General features: G+C 36.8%; 1 protein-coding gene and 1 long non-coding RNA gene across 2 annotated transcripts in view; both read left to right on the top strand.

The window, feature by feature from the left end:
• The window catches only part of LOC147837963 (progressive ankylosis protein homolog), a 38,738-nt gene extending 28,099 nt beyond the window's left edge, over positions 1–10,639 (top strand). Inside the window, exons 9-12 of the mRNA XM_087309312.1 lie at positions 3,142–3,271; positions 3,902–4,025; positions 4,967–5,066; positions 9,447–10,639. Of these exons, the coding sequence (XP_087165438.1) occupies positions 3,142–3,271; positions 3,902–4,025; positions 4,967–5,066; positions 9,447–9,575 (483 nt within the window). The 3' untranslated portion in view covers positions 9,576–10,639. The remainder of the gene's footprint in view (positions 1–3,141; positions 3,272–3,901; positions 4,026–4,966; positions 5,067–9,446) is intronic.
• Positions 10,640–11,635: 996 nt separating this feature from the next.
• LOC147837962 (uncharacterized) lies at positions 11,636–13,068 on the top strand. The gene is made up of 2 exons (XR_015524790.1): positions 11,636–12,193; positions 12,387–13,068. It is a non-coding gene; the product is annotated as an uncharacterized LOC147837962 (long non-coding RNA).

The raw sequence follows: 13,068 nt of genomic DNA, 5'->3' as shown, positions 1-13,068 counted from the left end.
AATTTAATTCTCTCATAAGTCAGGCATTTAGCAAATGTAAATAATTTGGGTAATTCTTACCGACCTAAGATAGTAAACGTTTAATATGATTTACCATTAGACATTTAAAAAAAAAAACAAAAGGTTATTTTTCTTTTTTTTAATGTGTGTGTGTGTGTGTGTGTCTATATATATATATATATATATATATATATATATATATATATATATATATATATATATATATATATATATATATATATATATATATATATATATATATATATAATAGTATTTATTTTATTATTATTATTATTATTATTATTTATTTTTATTTTATTATATATATATATTTTTGCTTCTTCTTTATCAAGATCTAAAAGCCAATTGAAGGTTGTATAGCTTGTATTTTTATCCATGATCCTACTTTCTCTCAGATTTTACTCCCAGGAGCATCTGACGTCAGGGACCTCACTCCAGACATGCATTAGGTCTTTCCCATCCATAATATACCTAAAACACAGATTGCCATATAACTCGTCAATGGCAGAGAATCGGTTTCTCTCATTACTGCAGGAAAAGAGTTCAATGAACCCATTTATCGATTTTAAGCACATTAAATTCCTACTTTCACTACACCTTTGGTTAAGTCTAATTAGCTCTGCGCTAATGTCGCTGAAGCAAATCTAGCTGCTATATGTCAATAGATTTCAAATTGCATGTCTTGCTAAGTTCTTCAATTTGTCCCAAGTTCACAGGTCATATATCCAACTTCTAGAACTGTTCTAGAAGTAGGAAACTCCATTTTGAGTTGTTTGCAATACTGCATTACACAAATCAAGCACGACGGTTGTCATAATGATGTCTCTTCTTGACATTTCTTGACATCAAAAAAATGTTTAAAAATTATTTTATTTGAAAATTTCTTTTTTTAAAGAAATAAATAATAGAATAGTCATTTTATTTTAATTGTTTAGATTTTTTGCATCTACAGTATATTGAGCTTAAATGCTGCAAATAATAAATAATGTAGCTTGAAACCATTAGGTTGACTTGACTTTTTATTAATATGCACAAATGTCATTTACTTAATATTTTAAGACCATGTTTTACTCCCTTTTAGTAAAGTCAACTGAACAGTGTTTAAGGGCACTGAGATTTACCAATTTCAAACCTACAAGTCTTGACATTATCATTTTCAAAGAATCTTGTTGTTAAGCGTTTACACAGACATTTCCCCTTTGAAACCCATTTTCAGAATAATACATTTTCAGTCACCAAATGGGAGTTAAAAAGTTTATAATTTTTGGCTAAAGACACTGTCATATAAATCAACCCCTAAGAATACTAAAGCATTTGTGGGTAGAGATGTGGTGAGACATGAGCAGTGAAGATCAAAGTAAAGGCCACATTATCTGACTCAAGCCCATCGCCTTTAACTTAGTCAGATGTGGAGGATCTTTCTCTGTAAACACAGGCATGCCAGGCCTTTGTCAGATTGGATTGTGCCAGATGAGAGGAATGCCTGTAGGCAGGGCGTTGAGTAGGCTTGCTGTGAGATTGTTGTATAATCTTTTCTTGCTGGAGTGAGAAGAGTCTCATCATAAAGACCCATTTAAAATGAACTGGCACATCCGAGGGGACAGTATAATGAGAGTGTTTACATGGAGCACATTTTTGTTTGTTTTGTTGGTGCTAGTAAAGCTTAAAAGTCTGCTTAAAATCAAAAGTTACCATTTTTTTATTTTGCTAGCTCACATTGTTATCACATCCGTGCAAGTTAATCCACTCCAAAAATGCTTGGTTTTTGTAATCTTCAATAAAAGTCTGAGCATTTGCTTCCACATTTGGAGGGGTAGTGCTTCTGTTGATGTCAACCTGAGAGCTTCCATAGCAATTGCATAATAATATCCTCTCTTATCGGTAGTTTCTACTTTAGGGAATGATGCACAAAAGAAAGACCCCCAGCCTACTCAAGTATTTTGATGTAATTCTAACTCAAGCAACCTCCGGTTCACACAGACCTTAAATCTGACACAAACGACTCAAGAAAAATAAACTTCGCCATCACAATTGCATTTAAACATATTAAACTGTAATTTGAGACTTTAATAAGATAACTTAAAGATAACTTAAAGTATTAATATATACTCACCTGCTACTTTATTAGGTACACCTTACTAGTACCACGTTGGTCCCCCTTTTGCCTTTAAAACTACCTTTAATATTTTGTGGCATAAATTCAACAAGGTACTGGAAACAGGGATTCGCAGGGATTTTGCTTCATATTAACATGCAATCATCACACAGTTGCTACGGATTTATCGGCTGCAAAACCTTGATCTGAATCTTCTGTTCCACCATATCCCAAAGGTGCTCTATTTGATTGAGATCTAGTGACTGTGGAGGCCATTTGAGTACAGTAAAGTCATTGTCATGTTCAAGAAACCAGTCTGAGATAATTCACGCCTTGACATTACACGTTATTCTGCTGGAAGTAGCCATCAGAAGATGGGTACACTGTGGTCATAAAGGGATGAACATTGTCAGCAACGATACTCGGGTCCTGAAACGATGCTCAGTTGGTACTAATGTGCCCAAAGTTTGCAAAGAAAATATCCCCCTCACACACCACCACCATCAGTCTGAACGATTGATACAAGGCAGGATGGATCCATGCTTTCATGTTATAGACACCAAATTCTGACCCTACCATCCGAACGTTGTAGAAGAAATTGAGACTCATCAGACCAGGACTACGTTTTTCCAATCTTCTATTGTCCAATTTTAGTGAGCCTGTTTGAATTGTCAAGTTTTCTGTTCTTAGCTAACAAGTGGCACCCGGTGTGGTCTTTTGCTGCTGTAGCCCATCCGCCTCAAGGTTTCACATGTTTAAAGTCACTTAAATCACCTTTCTTCCCCATTCTGATGCTCTGTTTAAACTGCAGCAGATCATCTTGACCATGTCCACATGCTTAAATGCTTTAAGTTGCTGATTAGATTGACTGATTAGAAATTTGCGGTAACAAGCAGTTGCACCTAATAAAGTGGCAAGTTCTTGTTTACTCTCCTAATAGATGGTTTTAAAGCATCATAACACAAAGACAAACCGAGTAAACAAGTCATTTGACTTCTGTTAATATTTGTGTTTCTGTTTGCCAGATGTGTTTCATTGTTTTCTGGAGTCCTCATGTTTCTGAGCGTATCCTGGTAGATGTCATTGGAGTTGATATGGACTTTGCAGAGCTCTGCATCATGCCACTGAGAGTCTTTTCTTTTTTTCCTGTGCCAGGTAAGGTTAAAGCAATACTTTGTTTTTTTGTTTTTTTTTTTTAAATGGGCTCATTTTAAGTCACCCAGAGTTATGCAATTTTTCAATCCATTCAGCAAGTCTCCTTGTCTGGCCAGAGCACTTTTAGCCTAGCTTAGCATAAATAATTCAATCGGATTAGACCATTAGCATTTTTTTTTAGATTTCTAAAAATGTTTTGATGATGACTTTTCTATTTAAAGCTTTATTCTTCTGTAGTTACATCGTGTGGTAAGACAGACAAAATTAATTATTTTGTAGACCAATATGGCTAGTAACTATACTCTCAATCTTGTGTAATAATCTGTTATCTTTGCTATGGGACCATGGAAGCAATGATATTATGCAGCTCTTGAAAATAGTTCCCATCTTGGTAAGAGCACTATGTTATATCATTGCACTTGCTTCATTGGTCTAATCCAATTCAATAATTTATGCTAAGCTAAAAGAGCTCCAGCCATACTTTGAGAATGGCTGAATCGATTTAAAAATGGTAAAACTCAACTGCTTAACTCAGGGGGAATTGTAAAATGAGCTTTTGACATGTAACTTTATTCTAATTTCTAATTTGTTCTGCATTAAGTCAATGCGACCTTGTTTCTTTGTGTACAGTTACGATTCGAGCTCATCTGACAGGCTGGTTTATGACGCTAAAGAAAACGTTTGTGCTGGCACCAAGTTCAGTTCTGCGCATCATTGTGCTCATCACCAGTCTTCTCGTGCTACCTTATATGGGGTTGGTATATAGTTGAACCTTGCAAATATGCTTAAATGTATCATTTAAATATCATCTGAATGTGCTCCTCAGCTCGGTATGATTTGTGAAGCAATTAATTCTCATGCCTCTGAATGTTTATGTTTATCACGCATTTAGTGAATTGATTATGGCTCAGCTCCACAGCTAAAGCAGACGGCTGCAGCAACAGTAAAAAATAAGCTTTATTATTAAAATGATGTGCAACAGTTCACAACATTAAAACGCAGGGCCTTACAATTTTTTTTCTTTTAAAATTTAACTGAATTCAATTCAATGCTTATAAATTTGCTCTTGTGGTTTCAAACTTTTTTTTGAGTTTTTTTATTCTGATGAGCAGTAAATGCTATATTTTGAAGAAAGCTGAAAACCTGTAACCATTGACTTCCATAGTAGGAAAAACAACAATGGAGGTCAGATGTTACAGGTTTTCAGCTTTCTTCAAAATATCATCTTTACTGCTCATCAGAATAAAGCAACCGATACATGTTTGGAACAAGTGAATGGTCAGTAATTGAGCAAATTTTCATTTTTGGCTGAACGATCCCTTTAATGGTTAAACTATTAGTGCAGGGGTGCACAGACTTAGTCCTGGAGGGACAGTGTCCTGCATATTTTAGTTTCAACCTAAGTTAAACACACCTGAACCAGCTAATCAAGCTCTTTCTAGGTATTCAAAAACTTCCAGGCAGGTGTGTTGAAGGAAGTTGGAGCTAAAGGGGACCGAGTTTGGGCATCCCTATATTAGTGATCGAAAATGTATTTAATTAAGACAATGATACTTATCAAATTAACTTTTATATAACTTTCAACGTTATTACATTTTATCATTAAGTAATGCTAATGAAATGACTCTTAGAACAATCATAGGGTCATAAAAATCTAATTTTTTTCAGCTGATCTATTTTTTTTTTTTTTTGCAGGATTCATGGTGCTACACTTGGCGTTGGGTCTTTATTAGCAGGATTTGTGGGAGAGTCCACCATGGTCGCAATTGCTGCCTGCTATGTTTATCGACAACAGGTGAGGAGTCATCAGACCAGTCATGGGAAAAGCAAAGCTTTAACACAATTAAGCCAATTGCTTCACAAAATCATTTGTTGCTACGAAGCATTTGAAACATCACATGCTAAGGATAGCTGGTGGTCAAAACTATGGCACCACCACTTTTAGATTTTAAACCAGTTATTCTAATGAAATTAAAGCAAGCAGATGCTAATGCTACCTTTATGGGGTATACAGTATGCGCTGACTTTAAATTTTTAGTCAGCCAGTCCAAGCGCTGCTGGTGAACTGTCTTGCCATTACAAAACTGCCGTGTTTAAGATCTACTTTCTTTAAAAAACAGTGATCCTCACTGCCTGATAGATATACAATATTAAGTGGGTCTCAGGCTGCTTTCACACCTAGACTTTTGTTCTTGTTTCCCTAGTTAGCGCGGTCCGCAATCATGCTCGAATCGGCACCAAAACAGTCTGGCCTGAGATTGCCTGAATGAGGTGGTCTCGGCTCGATTGAAGCAAACTCTGGAGTAGATCGATTGTAGTGATACGATCCGAGCCCGTCTATATCACAGTGTTTTATGGATATGTAATAAGCATACGGCTATATGAAGAGAGAATAACGAGTAGGGCGGGAGGTCATTCCAGACATTCCAAGTGTCCTGGAAGTTCCGTGAGTCTCCCGCAAATGCACAGAGACTCCCAGATGCCTGCAAATGAGTGATAATCTCCCGGAAATTGTGCGTCTTCCTCCCAGTCCTCAAATGCATGGTGCACCTATCTCACTCCTCCCCACCGCATCCCTCTTCGCTCTTTAGACACGTTGCAAGCACCCTGTCAAACGCCACCAAACCCCCCGGTCTTCACATTGCTTATATTGTCTTATTATTCATTGTCTTAACGTAAATAAGGATGCATGACAGCTGAGCGGGACTTTGCAAAATAAACCGTTTTGAGTTTACTCACACGTGACTTGTTTTAGCTATTTTGGTACGTTTAGAACGGTTGCTGTGTGAAAGCGAACTGCACCAAGAACAAAGAGCCACAATGTAACAATTTTAATCCCTGTTTCCCTGCCATATCTGCGCTAGCCTGCTGCTACTGACTGCAGTAGCATTTACATGGACTTTTATCTCGTTTGACGCTTGAACAACTAAATGAATGCTTAAGTCCATGGGCTCTATTTTGACGGTCCATGCGCAGAGTGCAAAACGCAGGGCGCAAACGCTTTCAAGGCGTGTCAGGACGCGTTTTTGCTCATTTAAGGACGGGAAATCTGCCTTGCGCTGCGGCGCCTGGTCTAAAAGGGTTGACTTTATTTTCTTAATAAGTTATAGGTGTGTTTTGAGAATAAACCAATTAGAGTTTCATCTCCCATTCCCTTTAAGAGCTAGCTGAGTCGCGCCAAGAGCGCATTCGCTATTTACAGGACGCAAAGTAAGTCTAATTGGAAAAAATTAGCATTTCACAAGCAAACAGTTGACAGTTTTTTAAAAGAAAACTGTTAAACAGAGCATCTACTGCGTGAGAATGAGAGATAATGGAACTACTTTCACATTCGCTCTTGGATAGGGAAACCTTTATGCACAGACATCAATTAGTCTATAAATAAATAAATGTGTTTGTTAAGCACAAAGATTTGTTTCAAAACGATTTCTAAATTCAGTTCTAATTTCCAGCAAACGAATAAATGAATAATAATAACAAAATGTGCTCAAAAACCTGAGTTATATCCTAAAACACATGCTGTGCCCGATATGGTCTGAAACCTGACAGGTGGGCAAATCTAAGCTTGTTTTTAATAAAACAAATATAAATATGGATATAATAAATAATATTGCTAATAATAATACCATTATACAAAAGCAAATTGTTATGAATGAACTGAAAAAGCCTCCCGAGATGAAGAAGACATAAAAGCAGTGATTTTTCATATTTATGTAGGCTAGAAAATAATATGTTTTGTAATATTTTAATCCTTTATATTTATATTCTATATCTATTCTTATTATATCCTATATATATCCTTAATATTTAATTTTTTTCATATGTAAAGATATTTGCCTATTGCTCTCTTGTGCGTATTAAGCAGTGCGTAAGCGAAACGCAACTCTGCACCGGAGTGTAGACCGGGTTAGTTTTGGTCTAATGAAAAATCTATTATAGTTTCTCAAAATAGCAATGCACCAGCGGTCCGCCTCAGAACGCCTTCCTTTTTAGACCAGAACGCCTATGGGCGCACAAATGAGCGCTAATGCATTTGCTATATAAACAGCATAGCGCAACGCCTTAAAATGACTCTTGCGCCAAGCTGAAACTACCAAAAGACTATTGCGCCATGCCATGCGCCACACTGCGCTGGGTGTATGATAGGGCCCATGTAATTGATTGTATTTTAATTACATTACAACATTGATGCTGTTAAAGAAACCTTATGAAATTTTAAAAATCGTGACAATAACCGTTCACCACAAGTTTATCGTTGGCTCAAAAACACTAGTTGTGCATAGAGCCCATTGACTTTCAACACCCACACATCTGTATAATTAGAAAATTTAGTTAAGGCTTTCCTGATCCTTTAAAGCAAGGGTGACTCTGTCCTGGAGGGCCGGTATCCTGCAAAGTTTAGTTTCAAACCCAATTAGACACACCTGGGCTAGCCAATTAAGCTCTTACTGGGCTTTCTAGAAACATCCTTACAGATGTGTTCAGGCAAGTTGGAGCTAAAATCTGCAGTACACCGGCCCTCCAGGACCAAGTTTGGACAACCCTGCTTTAAAATATAGTGCATCTGGAAAGTGTTCACAGTGCTACCCTTTTTCCACATTTTTTTTATGTCACAGTCTTATTCCAAAATGGATTCCAATGATTTATTTCCTTAAAATTCTAAACACAATACCCCATAATGACAAGTTGAATTTTTTTTTTTTTTGTAGCCAATAAAAAAAAAAATACCTGAAAAATCACAGGTACATGAGTATCCACAGTCTTTGCTGTGAAGCTCTAAATTGAGCTCAGGTACATTCTTTTTCCACTTATCATTCTTGATGTTTCAGCAGCCTCATTAGAGTTCTTCTGTGGTAAATTCAGTTGATTGGACATGATTTGAAAAGGCATACAACTGTCTACGTAAGGTCCCAGGGTTGACAGTGCATGTCAAAGCACAAACCAAGCATGAAGACAAAGGAATTGTCTGTAGACCTCAGAGACAGGATTGTCTCGAGGTTCAAGGCTGGGGAAGGTTGCACAAATATTTCTCCTGCTCTGAAAGCTCCAATGAGCACAGTGGCCTCGATCATCCGTAAGTGAAAGATGTTTGGAACCAGCAGGACTCTTACTAGAGCTGGCCGGCAATCTAAACTGAGTGATCAGGGAGAAGGGCCTTAGTCAGGGAGGTGATTAATAACCCGATGGTCACTCTGTCTGAGCTCCAGCGTTCTTCTTAGAGAGAGAACCTTACAGAAGGACAAACATCTGCGCAGCAATCCATCTATCAGGCCTGTATGGTAGAGCGTCCAGACGGAAGCCACTCCCTGCCTGGAATTTGCCAAAAGGCATCTGAAGCGCTCTCAGACCATAAGAAACCAAATACTCTGGTCTGATGAGACTAAAATTGAACTCTTTGTAGTGAATGCCAGGCGTTACGTTTAGAGAAAACCAAGTCAAAGAAACTTGATGAATGCAGCAATGTACAGAGACATCCTGAATGAAAACCTGCTTCAGAGTGCTCTTGACATCAGACTGGGGTGAGGGTTGATCTTCCAGCAGGACAATGACACAAAGCACACTGCCAAAATATCAGTGGAGTGATTTCACAACAACTCTGTGAATGTCCTTGAGTGGCCCAGCCACAGCCCAGACCTAAATCCTATTCAACATCTCTAAAGAGATCTGAAAAAGGCTGTCCACTGTCGCTTCCCCTCCAACCTGATAGAGCTTGAGAGGTACTGCAAAGAGGAATGGGCAAAAATTCCCAAAGACAGGTGTGTCAAGCTTGTGGCATCATATTCAAAAAGACTTGAGGCTGTAACTGCTGCCAAAGGTGCATCAAGAAAGTATTGAGCAAAGGCTGTGAATACTTGCGTACATGTGATTTTTCAGCTTTTTTATTTTTAATAAATTTGCAACAATTTCAAAAACTCTTCATTTCACATTGTCATTATGGGCTATTGTGTGCAGAATTTTGAGGAATAAATAAATATAATCCATTTTGGAATAAGGCTGTAACATAAAAAAAAAAAAAAAAAAGTGAAGCGCTGTGAATGCTTTCCGGATGCACTGTAAATGTGAATGCAACTTTGCAGATCAGGAGTATGGGCATCAAATTACTCCTAGACTTTAAAAATAATACACATTCAGTATCCATTCTGCAATACCCATATTTCTAAACTTCTGTTTTCAGAAGAAAACCCCTGAAGCAGAAGTGGTTGTGGAGGACAATTCGGCGCCGATCACTGATGTCGCTTCCAGAGCAGAGCTGGATGTCATTTCTGATGATGGTGTTCAGGAAGCGGAAAGAGCAGATCAGTGATTTCATTTGGATATGCTGAAGAAGAGGTGGACATTTGCAGCAATACATGGATTTTTGATAACAAGTACTTTATTTAGTTCTATTAATATCTTTGTTTCTACAATCTCTGGAACTGTCAGATTGACTGCTGCTTGTATGAGGAAGCAGGAGCAGATTTGCATGTCTGCAACATACAGTACGCACTCCTGCACTTTTTGCATATTTACACACACGGACGTCTTCCAAAGTTCCGTGCAAAGCACTCGCATCTGAATATAATCTCTTTTGTTTTGGGAGAAAGAATGCATCAAAATGGACTTGTAATCTGTTTTAGGGACAGAAATGTTACTTGCTAAACTTTGGCCGCGAGATGTGTTTTCCTCTTGCCTTGAGACGCACAATAAATATTTACATCTTAAGTGAATTAGAACTTGCTTAAGAGGGATTTATTTTACTCACTTGGGGGCACAGACTAGATTTAAAGGCATTGTTCATCAAACAAAATGGAAAAAACTCATCCTCAAGGGGTTCCAAACTTTTTTCTGTTGGACACAAGAGGAAATATTTTGAAGAATGCTGAAAACCTGTAACCGTTGACTTCCATAGTATTTTTTCCCTGCAATGGAAGTCAGCGAGTTAGAGCTTTCTTTTAAAATATTTATTTTCATTTTTGGGTGAACTATCACTTCAAGTTGTATATTTCAATTGATTTATTTTTGTATTTACTGCACATTGCTCTGATTTGGTACCTTTGCAAAGAGCGTTATGGAGTTCGTTAGGTTTGACAATCACTCTAACACTATATATACTGTACACACACCATGGACTATTTATTTGAGCTTTTGTGAAAGCATGAATCGTTTCTGATAATCATCTGATCCAGTATTTCAAATATAGAACCTGTTATATTCCATATTTCAGCTATTTACTTGATTTTTCAACATATTTTGTCAACTTACTAAATAGAACTATCAAAACTACTGTATGTTTTACTTGAGGAAAGTGGTGCTTGTATATGCAGATGCAAGTAAACTAAGCACATTATGAATGGATTAATGCGTTTATTAAACAAATGTTGGGCTTAAGCTGTTCTCTGTTTCATTTCTTACGTATCGTGTTAATTAAAGTTAGAGACTCAAGTAAATCATAATATTTTATTCATATTTTCTCAAATGATGTCTTCCAGTTCTTGAAAAATCATTTTACATAACCAATGGTTATCTTTTTTTCTTGTATGTTGAAAAGATAATGAAAGATACTTTGAGTTAATCTGTCATTCATAAATACAAAAATCTGATGAGCAGAAAACAAAAAACAACAACAAAAAGTGCAAGTAGTTGCTTAACTTCAAAATGAGCTAACTATGAAGAAGTCTTGAAGTCTTCTTGGCATCCTTGTGTACCACCAGCTGCCTGTTAATGAGATTGATGCACATTATTGTAGCTTTCGGTGTCGGTTAAGAACACGTAAACATAACATGGTTTCAACATAAGTCAGACTTTAACTGCTCAAATTTAAGATTAATACTTGGTTCACTCCAAATGCAGAATTTGTGTCTGTGCAAGTAACACAAAGCCAATGCAAACGCATTTACCATGTACCACGGTTGGCTGAGAGCGATTAATGTGCTTTAATTTATGAAAACGCGTGCAATTACAAAAAACGCTAGCAAATTGAGAAAAGATTTTCATCGGTTTGACAGCACACGTGCTGGAAATCGTAACAACGCAAACACATTTTTAGAAAACGCAGAGCATTTTCTCACGTCACAAACAATTAATGAAAACGCGCTGCATTGTCTAACAACACACGAAGAATGGATCACAATGGAAAAGTGTCAAGGGGACCCAAAAATATAATTGACACCGCTGTGGCGTAACTAGTCAGTGAAGTTGTAGGTGATCTTTGAAGAGCGAGTTTTTCTGTTTGTTTATTTTAATATTCTGTAACATTTTATTGTCTCCTTGAAACATTTCCGTTGTGTTATAAAAAAATACACCATGTTTTCGTAAAATGTTTGTGTTGAGAGAAAATGCAGCGCGTTTTTGTGAAATGTTTGCATTCTGAGAACACGTTTTCTTAAAATGTTTCTGTTGTGAGAAAATGCAAAATTTTCGTAAATTGTTTGCATTGTGAGAATGCAGCATGTTTTCGTTAAATGTTTGTGTTGTGAGAAAATGCAGCGTCTTCGTAAAATGTTTGCGTTGTGAGAATGCAGCGCGTTTTTGTAATGTGATTGCGTTGTGAGAATGCATCGCGTTTTCGTAAAATGTTTGCGTTGTGAGAATGTAGCGCGTTTTTGTAAATTGTTTGCATTGTGAAAAAATGCAGTGCGCTTTCATAAAATGTTTGTGTTGTGAGAATGTTGTTTTCGTAAATTGTTTGTGTTGTGAAAATGTAGTGCATTTACATAAAATGTTTGCGTTGTGAGAAAATGCAGTGCCTTTTTTTTTTGTAAAATGTTTGCATTGTGAGAAAATGCAGCGTGTTTTCGTAAATTGTTTGCGTTGTGAGAAAATGCAGCGCATATTTGTAAATTGTTTGCGTTGTGAGAAAATGCAGCGCGTTTTTGTAAATTGTTTGGGTTGTGAGAAAATGCAGCGCGTTTTCGTAAATTGTTTGCGTTGTGAGAAAATGCAGTGCGTTTTTGTAAATTGTTTGCGTTGTAAGAAAATGCAGCGCGTTTTCGTAAATTGTTTGCGTTGTGAGAGAATGCAGCGCGTTTTTGTAAATTGTTTGCGTTGTAAGAAAATGCAGCGCGTTTTCGTAAATTGTTTGCGTTGTGAGAAAATGCAGCGCGTTTTCGTAAATTGTTTGGTTGTGAAAATGCAGTGCATTTACGTAAAATGTTTGCGTTGTGAGTGCGTGTTTTCGTAAAATGTTTGTGTTGTGAGAATGCAGTGCATTTGCATAAAATGTCTGCGTTGAGAATGTAGTAAAATGTTTCGTAAAATGTTTGCATTAAAAGAAAATGCTGTGCATTTACGTGAAATGTTTGCGTTGTGAGGAAATGCAGCAGGTATGCTGTGATCTTTCCTCAATTTGATGCCGTTTTTTGAAACTGCATGCGTTTTCATAAATTGCAGCATGTTAAGCTCTCTCAGCCACCATGCCAAATGCATGGAATTCGCCTCAATCTTGACGACAACGCAAATTCAAATTATTGAACTCCAATGGTAAATTTGTGAGGTGAAAATCAAAATAAAGCAAGTGAAGCGGTCTTCTGCGTTTGATGTAAACTCAACAGAACAATAGTAACAAATGTAGGGGTGTGCAATAATGATAACATTATTCATGTATGTGCGTGTGTGTAAACCTTTCATCAAAGTTGTTTTTCAACAACAGTCATGTTGTAGAAGTAAACGTATTTATAATCCACTTCATATGTTGATTACTGTCTACATATATATTATATACTCTGTAAATCTATATGGTACTTTAATCCCCTTAAAGACTCTGCTAAATGTGTGCTGGTTTAGGCCTGTAATAAATAAATAAGAAATAATGACTGGCA

This window comes from Danio rerio, chromosome 24 (assembly GCF_052040795.2).
Source record: "Danio rerio strain M-AB ecotype USA chromosome 24, GRCz13ab, whole genome shotgun sequence".
NCBI classification, from domain to species: Eukaryota; Metazoa; Chordata; class Actinopteri; order Cypriniformes; family Danionidae; genus Danio; species Danio rerio.
Note: the sequence above shows the minus strand (reverse complement) of the source record. Positions and strands in the feature narration are given on the sequence as shown.